Source organism: Sarcophilus harrisii, chromosome 4, assembly GCF_902635505.1.
Source record: "Sarcophilus harrisii chromosome 4, mSarHar1.11, whole genome shotgun sequence".
Lineage (NCBI taxonomy): Eukaryota > Metazoa > Chordata > Mammalia > Dasyuromorphia > Dasyuridae > Sarcophilus > Sarcophilus harrisii.
The window spans coordinates 101173779-101193138 of NC_045429.1; the positions used below are offsets into that span (position 1 = coordinate 101173779).

Below are 19360 nucleotides of genomic sequence, written 5' to 3' on the forward strand. Positions count from 1 at the left end.
GCAGAAGGGTGTGTTTGGCAAGAGTTGTTACTGGAGTTTGCCTGCAGGACGCTGTTGGTGTCATGCCGCAAGAAAGGGGAAAGTGATTTAACTTAGATTTTTCACTGTGGTTGTAGGATTGCAGGAAAGTCTCATTTGCATATGAACCAGGAGTTCATTTTCCTTAGAAAATGCAAGTCAAGACCCAGAAGAAGGAGCGGAATTTCTAAATAATGATTAATCAGTTGATGTATCAAAAAAAAAAAAAAAAAAAAAAAAGAAGAAGAAGAAGAAGAAGAAAAGAAAACAATTAAGGAAAGAGATGCTGAGAAAACTAGGGAGAAAAAAAGTTTTCCAAAGGACAGACCCACCCAACACACCTCAGTGGTATTTCCTCTTAGCCACCTGCATAAAAGTGACCAGCCTTCCCCAGATGCTACACACCACAAGTCAGACAGCTTGGAACAGCTCAGAGGTAAGACACCCACATTTTTCCATCTGCTGATTTTATTCATTGCCATCCAAACCCATCCTTCTTAGTGGGATGGAATTATTCTATAATCTTTATGTCTTTCCTTAGGGTTTTTCTTTTACAGGTGCCTAATGTTCTCTATAATTTTGGGTCATAGATTATGTAGTCAGAGAAAACGATCCTATTTGTCCATTAGTATCTCTTTAAATAAATAAAAGTGGAAGAGGGATCAGATCAAGCAGTTCCCTAGTCATTTTTAAAAAATAGGAGATAGGATCTAAGTAATTTCTTTAAGAGCAATAAAGGGTGGAAGAAAAGTAATAATGACAACATCTTTTGAAAGGGTCGAGATATTCTGAAATATGAATTCAGTGAGACAATCATCTCCATAGAAAAGTACCAGCAATCTCAGCACGACATGGGTGGGTGTGAAGATTGGGCTATCTGGCTAGGAATGAGCTCTGTGTGCTGTTTTTTTGTTTTTTGTCTTTTGTTTTTTTAAAATGATCTCTGTCAACTTTTAAAAGGAGCAGGCAAGTTTCCACGGCTCTAGGGAAGTTTCTTACTGGAAGGCGAGTGTTCTTTGTCAAGCCATTTTCTTTGGGTAGAGGATCACTGTAGAAAAAGTAATGGATTTGGGATTAGAGTTTGTAGATTCAGATTCTGCTGGTCACCAATCATTTGTGTATCTTTAGGCGACTTACTTACTCTCTCTAGGCCTCAGTTTCCATAGCTGTAAAATGAGGAAGCTAGACTAGATGGTTTCTGATATTCCTTTCCATTCTAAATTAATAGAATTTATTAATTTATTAATTGTTAAATTATCGGGCTATCAAATAATTAATTATTAAATCCAAATTAATAGGCTTATGACTTTTGGGGAAGAGATCAGAGATCTTTAGAGTTTAGCACAATTTTTCACCCTAATGAATGTTTGGTGAATCAAATGTACCTATGCTTCAAACTGAACCAGTAGACTTCTTAGAACTTTCATTTTAAGCATATTTTAAATGTTAAAATCAGTGTGTACTCAATGGAGTAACTGAAAGAGCACTGTTTAAAGAACTACTTTCAAATTTTGAGCACTACTTTCTATTTGTGTGACCCTGGGCAAGTCGTTTAGTGACTCAAAGCCTCAGTTTCCTCATCTGTAAGAGGAAGTTGACTTTATCTCAGTTCTCTTCCAGTGCTGTAACTGCAATTCTGTGCAGGGAATTCTCTATCTTACTGAAATGGCTGGTGATATATTTTTGTTCCATGCCAGAGAGAGATAGAAAGAAGCAGAGAAAAAGATAGGAATTTATTTCATCTAGGATTTGTAACTCAATTTAATTCAATTCATTTTAGAATCATGGGATTTGGGGCAGAGAAAAAGCATTTCACCTATGTCTCTCAATGTGTAGATTTAGAAACTGTAAAAAACTCATGAAAATAGTTGGCATTCAAATCTATGTCATCTGATTCTGAATTCAATGTTCTTTCCACTACAACTCTCTGTCTTTCTAGGAGAGGGAAAGAAACAGGCATTTATATGGCACTACTATATGCCAGGGACAAATATGATCTCATTTGATCCCTATAGCAACCCTAGGAAGTAGGTGCTGTTCTTATCCCTACTTTATAGTTGAGGAAACTGAGGCAGACAAATCTACTGTACTACTTAGCTGCCTCATTAAACACCTGTTCTCTGTAAGATTTGTCTTAGGTGACAGGAGTACAAAGAATATAAAGAATCAGTATGAGATCAAGCTAGATTAACTTTATTTCTTTTTTTTTTTTGGTGACAAGATACTAAGTAGATATCTGTACTAGAGATAGACTTTACTGAGATTTTAAAAAAGACTTTGATACTATATTATATGCTATTATAATGGAGAAGATAGAGAGATGTGGAATAATCAATAATAAAATTACATGGATTTGGAACTGGATCAATGGTTGGACTAAAGAATAGTTGTTAATTGTTTAATGTCCACATGGCAAGAGGTCTCCAGTGGAGTGCTAGTGGGATCTGTGCTTGACTCTATATTTGTTAATGTTTAATCAATGGGTTGGATAAAGGCATAGATGAAATATGTATTACATTTATAGATGCCATAAAAGTTGGGAAGGAAAATTAACATTCTGTAAGATAGGAGCAAGATCCAAAAGGATCTTGACAGATTAAAGCATTAGGACAAATTTACAAGATAAATTTTAATAGAGATAATGTAAAGCTTGGGTACACTTGAAGCCAAAAAAATCAATTTTTCAATAATAAAGATGAGGGAAATGGGGTGAGCTAGCAGTCATTCTGAAAAAGATTTGAGGATTTTAGTGAACTAAAAATTCAACACAATCACTAATGTAATATGGTGGTCAACAAGCCTAATGTCATCTTGGGTCACATTAAGAGAGTCAGCGCTTCTAGGAATAAGGAGGTGATAATTCTGCGGTCTTCTGACTTTGCTGGATGACATATGGAGTGTTGTATTCAGTTTTGGGCACTTCAGTTGAAAAATAGTTATTAATAAGCTACAGAACATCCAGGAAAGGGCAAACAACATGGTGAAGGGCCTAGTAATCCATGTCAGATGGTGATTAATGGAAAGAATTGGGCATGTTTAGCCCAGAAAAGAGGACTCAATAGAAAGGAATAGCTTTCTTCAAGTATTTCAAAAGTTGTTATTTGGAAGATGGATGAATTTCTGTTTTGTCCCAGAAGGGAAAGCCAAGAGCAATGAGAGGAAATATAGAAGAGACTAATATTGATTCAGTGGCAGAGAAACTACCTAACAATTCGAGCCATCTATAAGTAGAGGAATCTGTCTCGGGAGATGGTGGGGTTCTCCTCATTAGAGATTTTTAATCAGAGGCTCTTCTTGGACTCCTGCCCCACAAAGGCTGAAAATGAGAAGAAAAATGTGGATCATCACTTGAGGAAGGAAGAGGAAGAATATCCAAAACACATGAAAGCACTAATGCCATATCCATAGACTTTGATTTTTTGCCAATGGGATGTTTTACTGAGATAGAGTGAGAAAAAGAGAGAGAGAGAGAGAGAGAGAGAGAGAGAGAGAGAGAGAGAGAGAGAGAGAAAGAGAGAGGGAAACAAACAGACACAAAAAGACAGAGGCAGAGAAGACAAGAGACAGACAGACACAGACACAGAGAGACAGAGAGACAGAGGCAGAGAAGACAGAGACAGAGATAGACAGACAGGGACAGACAGAGATAGACAGAGAGAGGGAAAGAGAAGCAGAGAGAAGGAGAGAAACAAAGAAAGGAAGAGACAAAGAGACAAAGACAGAGAAACAAAGAGACACAGAGATAAAGACAGAGACAGAGAAAGACAGACAGAGACACACAGAGATAGACAAAGAGAAAAACAAAGGGAGAAACTGAGACAGACAGACAGAGAGACAGATGGTTTAAAGGACAGAGAGACAAGAGACAAAAAGAAAATCATTCCAGTGTATGATCTCAAAAGACAAAGGTGAAGTGAAAATAGAGCCTCCTGAGTCTCTCAGAAGGTCATATCAGAAGGTCCAGAGTGGAAAAGCTAGTTGGTGCCTCGAGAATCACACCTCTCTTTTTACAGAGGAGGAAAATGAGATCCAGAGAGAAGTAATTTGCTAAGGCTGACTCAGCAATCCTTCTGCTATTACATCTCTTATGTTGAGAAGCGATATTTTATTGCCTTTCCCATTTCATTTGGTGTGTATGTATACATGGGGGCATAGAGAGGGGGGATTTTCATGGTTGTCTTCAATCAATTTTAATTCTGAATAAAATGAAAGAGACATTGTGGCTATAAAGTGACAGGATCTTGACTCTTTGTGTGTGGGGGTGAGATATGATTTTTAAAACATAATTGTTATGTCTTTCCTTTTACCTTTTTTTCCAAATGCATTTGGGAGTAGGGGAATAGTGGATGTGCATTTATTGCTTTTCAAAATTCATTTGGAACCTGATATAAGGCTTTACACATAGAAGGCTCCAAGATAAATATCTGTTTAATTGAATTGTTGCTTAATTCCCAGGGCATTTTTAAAACTCTGTTTTTTCCTATTTACTTGTGATAAACCACGAGTCTTTCCACCCACCTCCAACTCCTTTTTACAAAGTAAGCTGTATTGACTCATACCCAGAGCGATGCTTAGACAAATATATTGTCTGAGAATTAAAAACATTTTATCATGCTCTGGGATGAATAAATTGGAGAGGGGAAATAGAGGAACTGAAATGTAATTGATTCAAGAAAGCAGATTAGAACACATGCTTTTATGAAGTTTCTTTAGACTGCATATTATTGGTTCTAATGCTTTTTGTTTTAGAAGTTTAAGAAAGGAGATGATGGAGGATTTTTTTTTTTCATTTTTCTTTTTCAAGTATTTCCACTTGGCTAGCTACCTCCCATCTCATTCAGGACAATGAAGCTCTCTGGATTTCCTCTCTGTCTTCTGTGTGCAATCCTTTTTCTGTGGCTAGCACATGCCGGGTCTCTCAGGAGGTGTCTGATTTCCATGGATATACATCACATGGAAAAGAGCTTTCAAGGAATAAAAACTGCAGTTGTAAGTATGGCTTCAGGTGGGAATGGGAGTGGGTACAAATATGCTCTAAGAAGTTAGGTGGCTCACTTGGTAGAGCAATGGGCTTGGAATCAGAACGATCTGAGTTCAAATTTATCCAGACACTTACTAGCTGTATGACTCTGTACAGATCATTTAACCCATATAAATTATGGGTTAATTTGCTGGAAAAGGAAATGGCAAACCACACCAGTATCTTTGCCTGGAAAACCCCATGGATAGTATGGTCCATAGGGTCACGAAGAATCAGACACAATTGAACAACAGCAGTAATAGATCCACTCCAGACATTATTCAAAACAAGTGCCTCCTGGCAGACTCCAGGAGAATATCATAACAGCAAGCTAGGATTTATAAGGCACTTTAAGGTTTGTGAAGTACTTTAAAAATTTTATCTCATTCAAGCCTCATACTGGGGTAGGTTCTATTATTGGCCCATTGTATAGATGAAGAAACAGAAGATAGCACAGCTTGCTCCGGGTCCCTCAACAAGTAAATGGCTGAGATTGAATTAAAACTATTCTTCACAAACCCAGGTTCAGCACTCTATCAGTACAACAAGATTGTTGGATTTGGAGTCAGAAAAGTTTGAATCTCTTTCTATCCACTTAAAATTGGGCAACCAGTCCAACCAATCAACCAGTCTCAGCCTCAGATTGCTTATCTGTGTAATGAGGAGTTGAACTAGATGACCTTCAAGCTCTCAGATTTGCTCATCACTTTCTTTTCTCTCTCTCTTATGTCTCCCTTTGTAGCAAGCAAAGGACAGCTTTCAGAATATCACCATCCTCTCTGCATCTGAGACCCTGTACAACATCACGGTACTGCCCTCTGCAAATAATCTTTATGTGGGACAAACTCCAGTGGTCCTTGCTCTCAGCATCTAAACCCCCTTCTCTCCCTTCCTAGCCTTTTTGCCAACCTAGGGGTGTTGAAGGTTGAAATCAATTTGTATCCTGAGGATAAGAACTTCCTAGAACCTTTCTGAAATTTGCTCAGAGGGCAATGTTTTTCACTGGCAGAATTTAGCCCGATATTTAACCCCAAACCAATGAGTTAGGGATGAATTCTCCAGGTTAACAAGGTGCCAATTATCTTCTAGAATCCAGAATTATAAACTCAGTTTCTAATTAAATAGAACTAGTTATTCAGTTAGAGCTTATAGTGATAAAATTGCAATACTGTAGAGATCATTGGTTTTAGAGAGGGAAACAGGTCAGCCATATCTTTTTATATGATTTATTTTATGGATGAAGAAACTAAGGTCCAGAAAGCACTGGACTTGAATTCAAGAGACCTGATTCTAAAGTCCCAAATCCAACATTTACTTGTTATGTGAGTAGACATAGACTCCTTTCTCTAACGTGTTTTGTATCTGTCACAACCTGAAAAAAAAAAAAGAAAAACAATGTGATGTAGCAGACATTAATAGTTCTTGTGAACGTTTGTGGTGGATTCTCTACTTTGCACATTTCAGTGTAGAAATAAAAATGAATATAAAATAATCGGGTGAATGAAAGCTTGAGCATCTGGGAGATAAAGAAGGGCTTCACATAGGAAGTGGTACTTTAGCAAAATCTTAAGGATTCTAAGAGATGGAAGTGAGAAAGAACATTCCAGGAATAGGGGATAGGTGTGGAGACCAGAGATGGAGCAATGTGTACAAAACAACAATAAATGCAGTTTTGGATTATATTCTATGTTAAAAATATAATAAAACTGGGAAGGTAGGTTGACTCCAGATTCTGAAGAGCTTGAATACCAAATAAAGGAGTTTATCTTTGATCCTAGAGGTAAGTGGGAAGCACTAGAGTTTGTTTATTCACTAGGGCAGCTGATATGGTCTGAATTTGAGGATTTGGCTCTTCTCTCCTTGAGGTATGATATCACCACAAAAGGGACAGTTGCTCTAAGATTCCCAGCTTTGACATCCAAAATTTCATTTTCCATAAAGAAAAATTTCCATATGAAACAAAATAAATACCATTATTTTCCAATTAATTTAAATGAAATCTACATAAAATAGCTTTATATTTTGCTATATTATGTATACTAATGTATTACTTCATAAATCTTTTCATTGAATTATAGCCAGGGTAGAGATTACATAGGGCTTCATCCCAGAGTATCAACACGGGGAAATTTACTTACTTATTATGGTTGTCCAGAGACTTCATTTCATATTTCATAGTCATTTACTGGCCCTGATTTCTTTACTGTGAGTATTCTCCCCCACCCCGCCCCCATGCAGATCACAATGCCTCTTTGACTAAATAGAAATACTTTGATTCTTGCTATGATCCAAAAATCCATCATCCTGAGACCAATCTGATGATAAGCCTCTAAGAATTTTGCTGGTTAGTCCTGGGATTCCTGCCATATAGTCTATTCCCAACTTGTAATAGAAAGCTTGTGAGCTAATAGGATCCACTGTGAGCTGATTTTTGGAGACCAGGGAATGATTTCTACATTGTAGAGATGAGCTATTAGTGGAGACAGAGGCATAACTAGAATTTTTTTTCATTTACAGCAAAAGCAATTGAAGGAAGAACAGAGACTTAAGAGCAAACAGATTGACCATGAGTTTTTTGTTGTTGTTCAGTCATGTTTCACTCTGGAGTTTTCCTGGCAAAGATACTGGAGTGTTGGCCATTTCCTTCTCCAGCTCATTTTATAGATGAGGAAATTGAGGCAAACAGAGTGAAGTGACTTACTTGTCCAGGGTCACATAGCTAATTTTTGAGGCTAGATTTAAACTCAGGAAGATGAGTCTTCCTGAATCCAGACTCAACACTCTATACCCTGCAGCACCTAGCTACCCCATGATATACTGTAAAAGGGAGCAATACATTGGCTTCTCTAGAAGCAACTGGCGGTTCAATGGCTAGAGCATTATACTTGGAGTCAGGAAGAGCTAAGACACTGACTATATGACCCTGGGTAGGTCATTCAACCTCTGGTTCCGTTTTCTTATCTGTAAAGTGAGGATAATAACACCCACCTCCCAGGGTTGTAGTGAAGATCAAATGAGACCATATTTGTAAAATATATTTAGCACAGTGCCTGGGATCTAGGTGGTGCCATACAAATACTTATTTTCTCTCTGTTCACTCCCCCCAACTTCTTGTTTCACTCCTTTACTTTCTGATGTTTGAACCTCCCTTTCCTTATACACTATGCTAGCAGATCTGCCCTGGGCAAGGAGTAGAGAGGTAGGTAGGAAGCAAAAAGAGAGCAATTTCTGAAAAACCAGAGAGAAAGTATTACTACCCCCTCCTCTTCCGCCATCCCCCTTCCCACCTTCACCGCCATCATCCCCACGTCAATATCCTTGGGAAAGATCCCAATCTAGCTGAAGTTCTGAGTGGAGTATCCAAGTATTGGAGGAAATCATGTGCCTGAGTTAGGATTCATCTATTCTGTCTGGCCCAAGGTTTTTAGTAGGCTCTGGATTACTTGATCAAAAAAGCCTGTCTTTGAAAGATCCAGAGTGCCTGATCTTTAGCTTACCCTGGTCCAAGGAAAGAAGTATATGTTTTCCAAGTTCCAATTGAGAAGGATTTTTTTTTGGTTTGCTTTGTTTAGCCTAGGGAAACAGACTGGGAGGCCTCCTCAGCTCTGCTAGCTCTGGCTGTTTTCCGTTAATGAAGATAGATAACTGGGTAGAGTTATTCATCTCTCTGATCTAGTCCTTGCCAAAAGGACTAGCATCCTCAAAAACAGTTCTCCAGCTGCTGGGCTCAGCAGGAGGCCTGGAATGTGCATTTTTTTGAGTAAATGTGGGACTACAGCCCAGCCAGTTCACTGAGGTTCCTCTGCCAACATGCTAATAGGAGGCCTAAGGCTTTCTGTCCTGAGTCAGGCAAATCATGGCACTGAAAAGCAGATTTGGGTCTAGCATAGTTAGCCAGATTCTGATCTGCCCCATCGTAATGTTGTGGATGGCAAAAGAAAGACGGATTGAGCTAGTGGGGACATATTTTTGCTTTGAGGTGTTCCCACTGGATACGTCCATGTGAACTAAAACAATATACTTGTTCCGACACAAATCACTGTTGGGATGATCTACAGCAGTTGAAATATAACTTCAAGAGACAATGTGGGTACAGGGGTGAGTACAATAGCTTTTTTTTCTTTTACAATCAAGGGATCAAGGTTCAAATCTTGTGGTTCAGTTATAATATGATCCTGAACAGTCATTTTATTTGCCTGAACTTCAGTCTTTTTCTCTGTAAACATCTTAAAAGTAAGGAAAAGTATTTTATAAAGCATAAGCAATCTAGAATGTGATTTGTTATTGTTACAGCTTTTTAGTTATAATTGCTTATAATTGGTAGGAAATCTGTAAGAGATTTTGGGTTTTGAAAAATCTATATCTATATCATATAGTCATCTATGGTCATTAAAAGTGACTTAAGGTATGATTATTTAGAAGACTATAACTGCACTGAAGCATCTAATAAGAGGATTAGATACTGGCTTCCATCTGGAAATTCTAGTTACTTAAAAGGTATTGAATGAGATGCTAAATATCTTGGAGTCCTGTCTTGGTCACTGATGAACTAGTGTTTCCAGAATAGCAGTAATCTTTTGCATCTTCAGGATTCTGCCTAGAGTTATTTTTTTAAAAATATTAACTCAGTTTAGTGTCATTCAGTGTTCTGTTCTTGGACCCTTTGACAGTAGTTGACTGAGCTATCAGTACTGCACAATAATATGAAGATGTAATAGAAAGAGAGACATAATAATTGATAATTCAGCTGCTGGTGTTAGTGATAGTTTCTTCCTCTTAAATTTCTGGACATCCAGCCTCAATGTTACCCCTACTCCAAATAGATTAAAGAGGAAATTGCAAATTCATGGTCTGCTAAGTAGGATAGGGGAAAACAGAGGAGAAGTAATTGATATACTTCCTTCCCTCAAGACATTTACAATCTAATTTAGTAGGAGAGAAAAAAACACATCTAGAATAATTAGAGAAGTATTGAATGATGTATTATTATTTCTAAGTTATGTAGGAGAACGGGCAGGGGAAGTAATCTGAGTTCTGGGATATGCAGTGATACAGGATGGAAGATGAAGTTCTTTGAATCTGAATGGTACTACTTGGATTTGCAATCATCAGAATGAACACCAAGATTCCAGGGAGAATTCAAAGAGCCAGGATACAAAGTGGTAGATTTGAAAAGAAAGGAACAAAAGCAGTGTGGACCAGTGACCAGGGTTACTTAGAAAGGGGACTTAAGTGGTAAGGTAACCACATAATTTCTCTATTTCTTGGAGTTGATCTTAGCTCTTTATTTTAATATTAAACAATAACAGGTCATAGCTTCTAGGTAATCCATGTTTAGTCTCATTTGCTAATAAGAAGTTGCAATGTAGGGAGCCAATGAATAGTTAGGATTTGGTACAGAGAGAAAGACAAGAGGTCTGACTTCTCTGACTAAAACAACTAGGGTTATATGGTTATTTTTTTCTTCTTAAGAGCTCTGAGTAAATGTAGAGGTTTTTATTAGTAAGATTTAAAAAAACAATATTTTATTTTTCCCAATCATGCCAAGAAAATTTTTAGCATTCATTTTAACAATATTTGAGTTCCAAATTTCCTCTCCCTCCTTCCCTCTCCTCTTCCAAACATGATAGGCAATTTGATATAGAGTATACATGTGCTATCATGTAAGGCATATTTCCACATTAGTCATAGTTGTGAAAGAAGAAACATATCAAAAGGAAAACATACACTCACAAACAGGATTAAGTGGAAAAATGTGCTTCAATCTGCATTCAGAGTCCATCAGGTTTTTTTCTGAATGTGGATAGCATTTCCTTTTTTGAGTCTTTTGTGCTTGTCTTGGATCATTGTGTTGCTGAGAAGAGTTGATTCATTCATAATTGATCATCATACAATGTTGCAGCTACTGTGTATAATATTTTCCTGGTTCTGTTCATATCACTTTGCATTAATTCATACAAGTCTTTCCAGGTTTTTCTGAAATTGGTTTGTTCATAATTTCTAATTGCACAATAGTATTCCATTACATTCCGATACCACAGCTTGTTTGGCCATTTCCCAATTAATGGGCATTCTCCCAATTTCTGAAATTTTGCCACCAGGAAAAGCTGCTATAAATATTTTTGCACATGTAGGCCCTTTCCCTTTTGTGTGTGATCTTTTTGGGATAATGACTTAGTAATAGTATTGGTCATCAAAGGGCACTTAGTTTTTTTTTTTAATTTCAAAAACTGACAAAAAGAACAGGCCACTGGAGGTTGGAAGAGATAATCTGATCAAGATTTTGAAGGCAAAGAATTGCATTTGACTTCAACAGATTCTTTACTTGCCCTTTAGGTATAGTTCCAAATTACTCTCCAGAATGACTAAATCAGTTTATAATTCCACCAACAATGCAGTAGTGTCCCAGTTTTCCTACCTCTCTAAATTCTCTCTAAAATTTATCATATTCCTTTTATGTCAGTTTTTGAAATTAAAAAAGAATCACCTATTTGAATGAAGAATGCTTATCCAATTTATAGGTTACAACATTAGGAAGAATAATATGTTATCTGAAAGAACCAAGATTTGAAAAGGTCTGAGTGGCCTAAAACAGAAGGCCATGGCTAGCAAAAGGAAACAAAACAGGGTCTGGAAGAATCAGTGGAGAATGGGATGGAGAGAGGAGTTGGACAGCCTGGTTGTCCTAGGGCTGGAAGCTTGATTATTGTCAAAATTGCAAAGTTAATGCTTTAGGAAAAAAAAAAGTAATTTCATTTTAGACTGTTTCAATGTCCTAAATGAGGAAGATGAATGTTTACTTTGCCCAGGGCTGATTAGATCACAACTTCAGTATTGTGTTTAGTTGAGGGGATGGGGATAGGGGTCACATTTTAAAAGCAAACTGAAGTTTGTCCAAAGTAAGATGACTATTATGGTGAAGGGTCTTAGACACAAACATTGTCATAGGAATCTCTGTCTAGTGCAATTAGCCAGAATCTTGCACATGGTAAGCTCTCAAATATTTGTTAATTGACTACCTGAGGTGGTGCAGTGGATAGAGCTCTGCCTGATGTGGAATCAGGAAGACTCTTGTCTTGTGTCTAAAACCAGTCTCAGACACTAGCTGTATGACTCTGGGCAAGTCACTTAACCTTGTTTGCCTCAGTTTCCTCATCTATAAAATGAGCTGGAGAAGGAAATGGCAAATCAATCTAACATCTCTGCCAAGAAAACCCCATATGCTGGCCCAGAGAGTCAGACATGACCGAAAAAATGACTGAACAAAGGTCTAGGCTAGTCTTCAGAGAAATATGATTGAGGTCTTCAAAGAACTGTCATATAGAAGAGAGATTAAACTTATTCTGCATAGCTCCAGAAAGCAGAATGTGGCAGAGAGCTAGTTTTAGACTACTTGCAACCTTCCTTTCCTCTTCCTTCCCCTCTCTTCCTATCCCTTCTGCTGTTCTGTCCTGTCTTCTTATAATTCTACCCCACTTCTGATCGGCATAGAAGTTTTCACTTGCTCTATTTCCAACCTGACCTGGCCTTTTCTTCTCCAGAACCCTGCTCTCTTGGGCTCACAATATTGGGGAAACAGTGCAGATACCAGATTGCCTTGGTTCATTTATGTTCAGAATTCTTGAACTCCAATAATCCAGCAATTTCAGTGTCCTGTAACAGTAGATATTACATGTGCTCTACAATGCAACTGCAGAAACAGTTAGAGTTATCTAATAATGAAGTGGGTTGCCTTCTGTAGTAATGGAATTTCCAATCACTAGATGTATTCAAGCAGAAAACAGATGAACATTTGCCTGAGATGTTATAGAAATAATTTCTGCATTGAATGAATTAGATGACCTATAGATTCCCTTCAAGGGAGTAGTGAAGTGACTCAGAAGATAGAGTGACCTGAGTTCAAATTCAGCTTCAGACACTTATTATTGTGATCCTAGACCAGACACTTAAAACTCTGCTTGCCTTAATCCCCTGGAAAGAAATGATAGACCAATCCCGTATCTTTGCCAAGAAAATCCCAAGGACAATGCAGTCCACTGGATCATGAAAAATCATATCCAATTAAACAACTGAACCACAACAAATGAGTCAAAGAAAAATTCAACATCCCCCACTTCTGCCGAACCCTGTTTTATTCCTCTTTCTTTCTTTGACTCTGATAGGAGTGAAGAGTGAAGCTACTGAGAAATCCCATTAAAAAAAAAACCTCTCAGCAAATTTGCATAACCCAACTGGTCCCAACTTAGTTGTAGTGGTATTTGAGTTCATGGGGACTCCATGGGCTGGTGGCTTTCTCCAAGAAATGAGAAGGATTTTTGTCTCTAGTCCTCAGATGTATGCTGCATGACCAAAGATGTCCTACAGTTCTACGTGGACAAGGTCTTCAGGAATCACGAGGAGTCAGACCCCAGAATCCAGAGGGGTCTCAGCACCATCGCCAATTCTTTCCTCCACATTCGGAATGCCCTGGAGCAGTGTGTGAGTAACCTGCTCGTTTATTCAGCATCTAAACATATTCAGCCTATTTTGTTCCTTTGGGAAATAAGCCAGGCTGTGTTTGTTCATCCATCTGGCAAATATTTATTGTCCCAGTTAGGTACAGAGCTCCATGCTAGAGAGGAGAGGGGAAGCTAGGGAAGAGTTTCATATATATTATTTCATTTGGTCCTGTGAGGTAGATTAGACAGATCAATAACATTCCCATTTTATAGAAGAAACTGAGTAATAGAAATATTAAATAAATTGGTTAATGTCAGATAGAAAGTATGTCCTAGAACTGAGATGTGAACCTAATTTCTTTGATCCCAAGACTGGGGCTTTTTCCCACTACAATATAGTGCTTCTGAAGGATAATTGAAAGTTAGGACTAAAGACAACTCATTCTGCTTCATACAAGCATTTCCTTATCCCACTGCCTTCTGGGGAGACCATCAGTGGATACTTCTCCGTGTCCCTTTAGTCTTTACTCTGCCTGTATTCAACTCCCTAGCCCTTCTGCCCCTCAGAAAGGTAGGAGAATGTGACCAGTTTCTTAGAATTAGATTCCTGAAGACTGTTTGACAACCAAGAAATTTGGCTGATGGTGTTGAAATAATGGAGGGGGGAGGGAAGGGAAGAATGAGTGCTGAGGAATCCAGCTTTGCTACACCAGTAGTCCAAATTATAGATTCTCTGGGATTTCCTCTTTGGTCCTAGCTCCTTTCCAGATTGTGGATAAATCCTTCTGAGTTGTATATTTTCAACCAAAGACTTTTACATGAACTCATCATGGGATAGCAAAAAACAAACAAACAAACAAACAAAAAACCCAATGCTGGACTAAAAATCAGGACATCTAGGCTCTACTCTTGATTTTTTTCTCTAAGGGGTGGACTAGGGCAAGCCATTTTATTACTTGGAGCCTAGTTTCCTCATTTGCCAGATGGGATTATTGATAAACTATAGGACATTGTAAAACCCCAAATGAGATAATGGCTAGGAAAGTATTTTTGAAATTCTCTCTTTTTTTTCCCGGAGGAGGCAATTGGGGTTACGTGACTTACCCAGGGTCACCCAGCTAGGACGTATTAAGTGTCTGATGTCGGATTTGAACTCAGGTCCTCCTGACTTTAGGACTGGTGCTCTATCTGTTGCATCAACTAACTGTCCCTTGAACTTCTTTAAAACTGTCAAGGAGTTGTATTAATGTTAAGGTTTGCAAAGCACTTTGCAAATATAATCTCATGAGATTCTCACAACAATCCTAGGAGATGAATGTTATTAAGTGGGCAGCTAGGTGGCACAGTAGGCTTGGAACAAGGAAGACCCATATCCATAAGTTTAAATCTATCTTCAAATACTAGTCATGTGATCCTGGGTAAATCATTCAACTCTGTTTGCCTCAATTTATTCATCTGTAAAATGAGTTGAAGAAAGAAATGGCAAACCACTCCAGTATCTTTTCTAAGAAAATCTCAAATGGAGTCACAAAGAATCAGGCATGACTGAAAATGACTAAACAACCATAAGGAACTATTATTATCTCTATTTTTACAGATGAGAAAACTGAGGCAAAGATTATGTAACTTGTTCAGAGTCATACCGTTAATGTCTGAGGCAGTATTTGAACTCAGTCTTCCAGCAATCTATTGTGTTACCTATCTTCTATCAAGACTAAATTCAAATTGTACTTCTCAGCAATCTTCCTTTACTTTCCTAGATGTTGATGCTCCTTCTCCCCAAATGCAGGACCATGTGCATATAACTATATCACTCTGGATTTCAGTTTCCTCATCAATAAAGTTAAGGGTCTGGAGTAGATGGCCTCTCTAGTACTATTTAGTTCAAAATCTATGACCCCGTAGTTTTGCATTTATTATATATATATATATATATATATATATATATATAACATAACCTCCTATTAGATGTAGATTCATAGATCTATAGTTAGAAGGGACCTCAGAGGCCATCTTGTTCAACAACTTTATTTTATAGATGAGGAAACTGAAGCATGGGGAAATGAAGTGATGTCCAAAGCCACACACAGGAAGTAATCCTTAAACTGAAGGTTCTTCCTACTTTACCAGAGAAGGGATAATTTCATTTTTGTATCTCTCTCTCTCCATTGGTGAACATAGTGCCTGGTACATCATAGGCTCTTAAGAGATACTGATTTAAGTTCCTTCTTTGGGAAAGTCCAGCATTTGTTCACCTGTGTCCTTTTCCCTGGGGGAAAATGTTGGGTTGTGGGGTGGATAATATTGGGGAATTTGGGGAAAGGGAATATAGGTATGTGCTGGGGATAAACTCAGGCTCAGATCATTCTCATCACTTGGGATTTCTTCCCCTATTTGCCACAGCGGAGTCAGAAGAACTGTTATTGCCGAAAAGAAACCACTAGCAAGTTTCAACTTATTGTCAGAAATTATGAGCAGGTAATTGGACCGGGAACTGGAGGGTATGGACACAGATGGGCCCCAAAGACCTCCTTCCTATGCTAATGCAATTCTCATTTGGAATTTTTATTAGTTCTCCCAACACCAAACTACCTGATTTTTGCAGCTTCAAGTATCATATTTTCCAGCCCCTAGCATGAAAGCTGGTCATGGCAAGCATTTAAAGAGGTTGCAAAAATTGGAAAGAGCCCCAGAGAGAAGACCCAAAATAGAACTCTGCCACTCATTAGCTATGCTTCCTATTTTGAATAGAGTCCCACTTGATAATGTTTGTTGAATGAAGGAATGACCTTGAGGGGTGATCAAAGAATTGTAATTATTTATGGGAGGCAAGGAGAGGCAGCATGTATAAAAGAAATAAGAGCTGAGCTGGGTTCAGATTCACCTCTGATACATACTACTGTATGACTCACCATGGTTAAGTTATTTACTTTCCCAGTGCCTTCTAGCAATTCTGTAACTAGAGCTTACTCAGATCTGTTTATTAGGCACATATATCTTGTAGTAGAGGGAGGAATCTCCTCATCAGGAAGTTATTATGATAATGAAATGATATGTCCAGAATGAAATATATACACACACATACATATATGCACACATGCACACACTTGTGTATATTTTATATATAAATAAATTATATTATATGTGTCTTGTGCATATGAGTATATATTTATGTTTGTTATTCAATCATTTCCATTGGGTCTGACACTCCATGCCTCTATCTGGGATTTTCTTCACAAAAATACTGAAGTGGCTTGCCATTTTCTTCTTTGATTCACTTTATAGATGAGAAAACTGAGGCAAACAAGGTTAAATGACTTGCCAAAGGTCACACAGTTAGTAAGTATCTGAGGCTAGATCTGAACTCAGGAAAATGAGTCCTTCTGACTGAGGAAGGGTATTTTTTCTACAATACCATCCAGCTGTCCCAGAGGGGACCTTAGAGACCACCCAGTTTAACCCTCATTTTTTGTACATGAAGAAGGTGAATAGAGAAATATGCTTTGGGAAGTATAAAGTGCTCAATAGTCAGTTTGGTAATAGATGATTATTATTTATTATTCCAGATGGAAGTCAAAGCTGCAGCAATTAAGTCTCTGGGGGAACTAGACATCCTGTTATCCTGGATCAGCAGAAACTACCAACCTAAAGCTACTACTAAATGATGGCTGAAGAACAGTTCTCTACCCTTGCAAGAAAGCTAAAGATTAGGGGTCTAAACAGATTGGCATCTACACTTTCTAAAAACCAAAATCAGGACAGGTTGCAAAGGAATAATCCTTTCACAATATCTCATTAAAAATCTATTTGATTTTCTTGAAAATGGGACAGAGCTGAAAAATTCAGGGCATGTGGGAAAAGTATCAGTGATAGGCCAAATCTGAATGGAGAGGGATGGGTATAAAGTAAGGGAAGGACGATAGGAAGAGTATCAAGTCTACACAGGAATATTTTTATCAGGACAATATAGAATGATTTGTTTTTATTTTCACTGACAGGATATATGGGGAGGTGCTAAGGGCAGGATAGGGGAAGGAGAGAAACCTGGCCATGACATGGGATTTTATTGGCCGGTGTTAGGCTGTCCAGTCCCACTTGGAAGTTGTCTTTCTTTTAAAGTTGCCAAATAGCTTCCTATTCTATTTATGCTTTTTGCATGTACTTGTTGAAAAATTCCCTGTTTTGTTCCTTGCCATCTCTGTGGTCCTGGCTTCCCTATAATTTATTGTGACATTGTTTGTTCCATGTCTGTGATGTCAGCTGGGCAATATCTGGGTAGTACATATTGTACAAAGTATTTGCTGTTTAAATAAACTCTGTTCTTCATCATCCCAAGGGAAGTGTGTTCTTTGCAGATGGGACTGTGCAGAGAAGCTGGGACTTGTACAATATTGGGTCTGGAAAGGAATTTAGAGTACATGTAATTTAACCTTCCCTCACCTTTCAGATAGCTATCTGATACATATCTTCAAATATTGTAATGATAATCATAACTTTTATAAACCACTTCAACATTTGCAAAATACTTTACAAATATTATTATCTTACTTGACCCTAAGAATACCTCCAGGAGATAGGTGCTATTGTTATCCCCATTTTACAGTTGAGAAACTGAAGCAAACAAAGATTGAGTGACTTGCGTAGTATGATACAACTAGTACTAGCTGAGCTTGGATTTGAACTCAGTTCTTAATTCCAGCTCTAGTCCTTTACCATTTCCTCTAGATGACAAAATAATGACTAACATTTGTAGAGTACTATAAGGTTTATAAGGTATATTACAAAGGATCATAGAAGTAGACCCAGAAGGAATTTTAGAGGTTATCGAATCCAATGCTCTTAATTTTACAAATGAGGAAAATTAAGGCAGACAGGGGTTGAGAGATTTACACAAGGTCACACTGTTAATTGGGCCATTAGGTGAAACCATAGTGCAGAGCGGGCTAGGACTAAAGGCAGAAAGACATCTTTCTGAGTTCAAATCTGGCATCCAAGACTTAGTAGTTTATGACGGTAGGTAAATCATTTAGCCATATTTGCTCAGTTTCTTCATTTGTAACATAAGCTAGAGTTGGAAATGGTAAGCCACTCCAATATCTTGACCACAAATGAGGTCAAAAAGAGTCAGACATGACTGACATGACTAAACAACAAATACTGTTAATAATAGTCTGATGTCAAATTTGAACTCAGACAGGTTTTTCTGACTCTAGTAATATCATTTATATTATTACTACTACTGTTCTTCCTCCTCTTCCTCTTCTTTATCCTCCTCCTCCTCATCATACTACTACTATACCATCACCACCACCAATTTTACTACTAGCTACATTTACATATTTACATGTCACTTACTATATAAGCAGACATTATACTAAGTACTTTATATTTATTGGTTCATTTGATCCTCACAATAACACTGGGAGATAGGTACTATTAATGTCCCCATTAACAGATGAAGAAACTGAGATTAAGTGACTTGTCCAGGTGGTACTGTTAGGAAATATCTGACACTGGATTCAAACTCAAGTCTTGCTGACTTCAGCCTAGTGCTCTAACCATTGTGCTATAACCAAGCTGCATATGACATTATCCTGATCAGATTGATCCCAAAGTGGAACTGGCTGCCTAGCAGATAATGAGGATTCCCATTTTGGGTTGGGCTCAATGAATGACCTCTGAGGTCCCTTCCCAGTATTTGATTCTGTTTCTAATATGAGGATAGAAAAGCAGAAGCTCATCCAGGATTCCAGAGCTAATTAATGAGAAAGCAGGATAGAGAATCAGACTGCTTTTCTTCTTGACTAATGTTCTTCCTGGTATAGCATGGTAAAAGGAAAATGAGGAAGTTAGAATTAGACCTTCCTTCCCCTGCTATCCCCTC

The 19360-nt window shown here is 37.9% G+C and overlaps 1 protein-coding gene across 2 annotated transcripts; it reads left to right on the top strand.

Moving 5' to 3' along the window:
* The first annotated feature begins 260 nt into the window (after positions 1-260).
* IL19 (interleukin 19) lies at positions 261-17803 on the top strand. Of its 2 annotated transcripts, XM_023501928.2 has the most exons (6): positions 261-454; positions 4823-5007; positions 5781-5846; positions 13364-13516; positions 15880-15954; positions 17043-17803. In XM_023501928.2, exons 2-6 carry the CDS (start codon positions 4864-4866, stop codon positions 17139-17141), a joined length of 537 nt encoding a protein of 178 aa, XP_023357696.1. In that variant the 5' UTR covers positions 261-454; positions 4823-4863; the 3' UTR covers positions 17142-17803. The 2 variants fall into 2 exon arrangements, with proteins under 2 accessions (XP_023357696.1, XP_031793122.1); XM_031937262.1 differs by lacking the exon at positions 261-454 and having other exon boundaries at positions 4605-5007.
* Positions 17804-19360: the final 1557 nt, after the last annotated feature.

Excerpts from the sequence above, each read along its gene's own strand:
- IL19 (XM_023501928.2), top strand. The coding sequence starts at position 4,864 with ATGAAGCTCTCTGGATTTCCTCTCTGTCTTCTGTGTGCAATCCTTTTT. Across the intron at positions 5,008-5,780 it reads AAGGAATAAAAACTGCAGTT|CAAGCAAAGGACAGCTTTCA; the intron begins GTAAGTATGGCT and ends CTCCCTTTGTAG. Across the intron at positions 13,517-15,879 it reads GGAATGCCCTGGAGCAGTGT|CGGAGTCAGAAGAACTGTTA; the intron begins GTGAGTAACCTG and ends TATTTGCCACAG.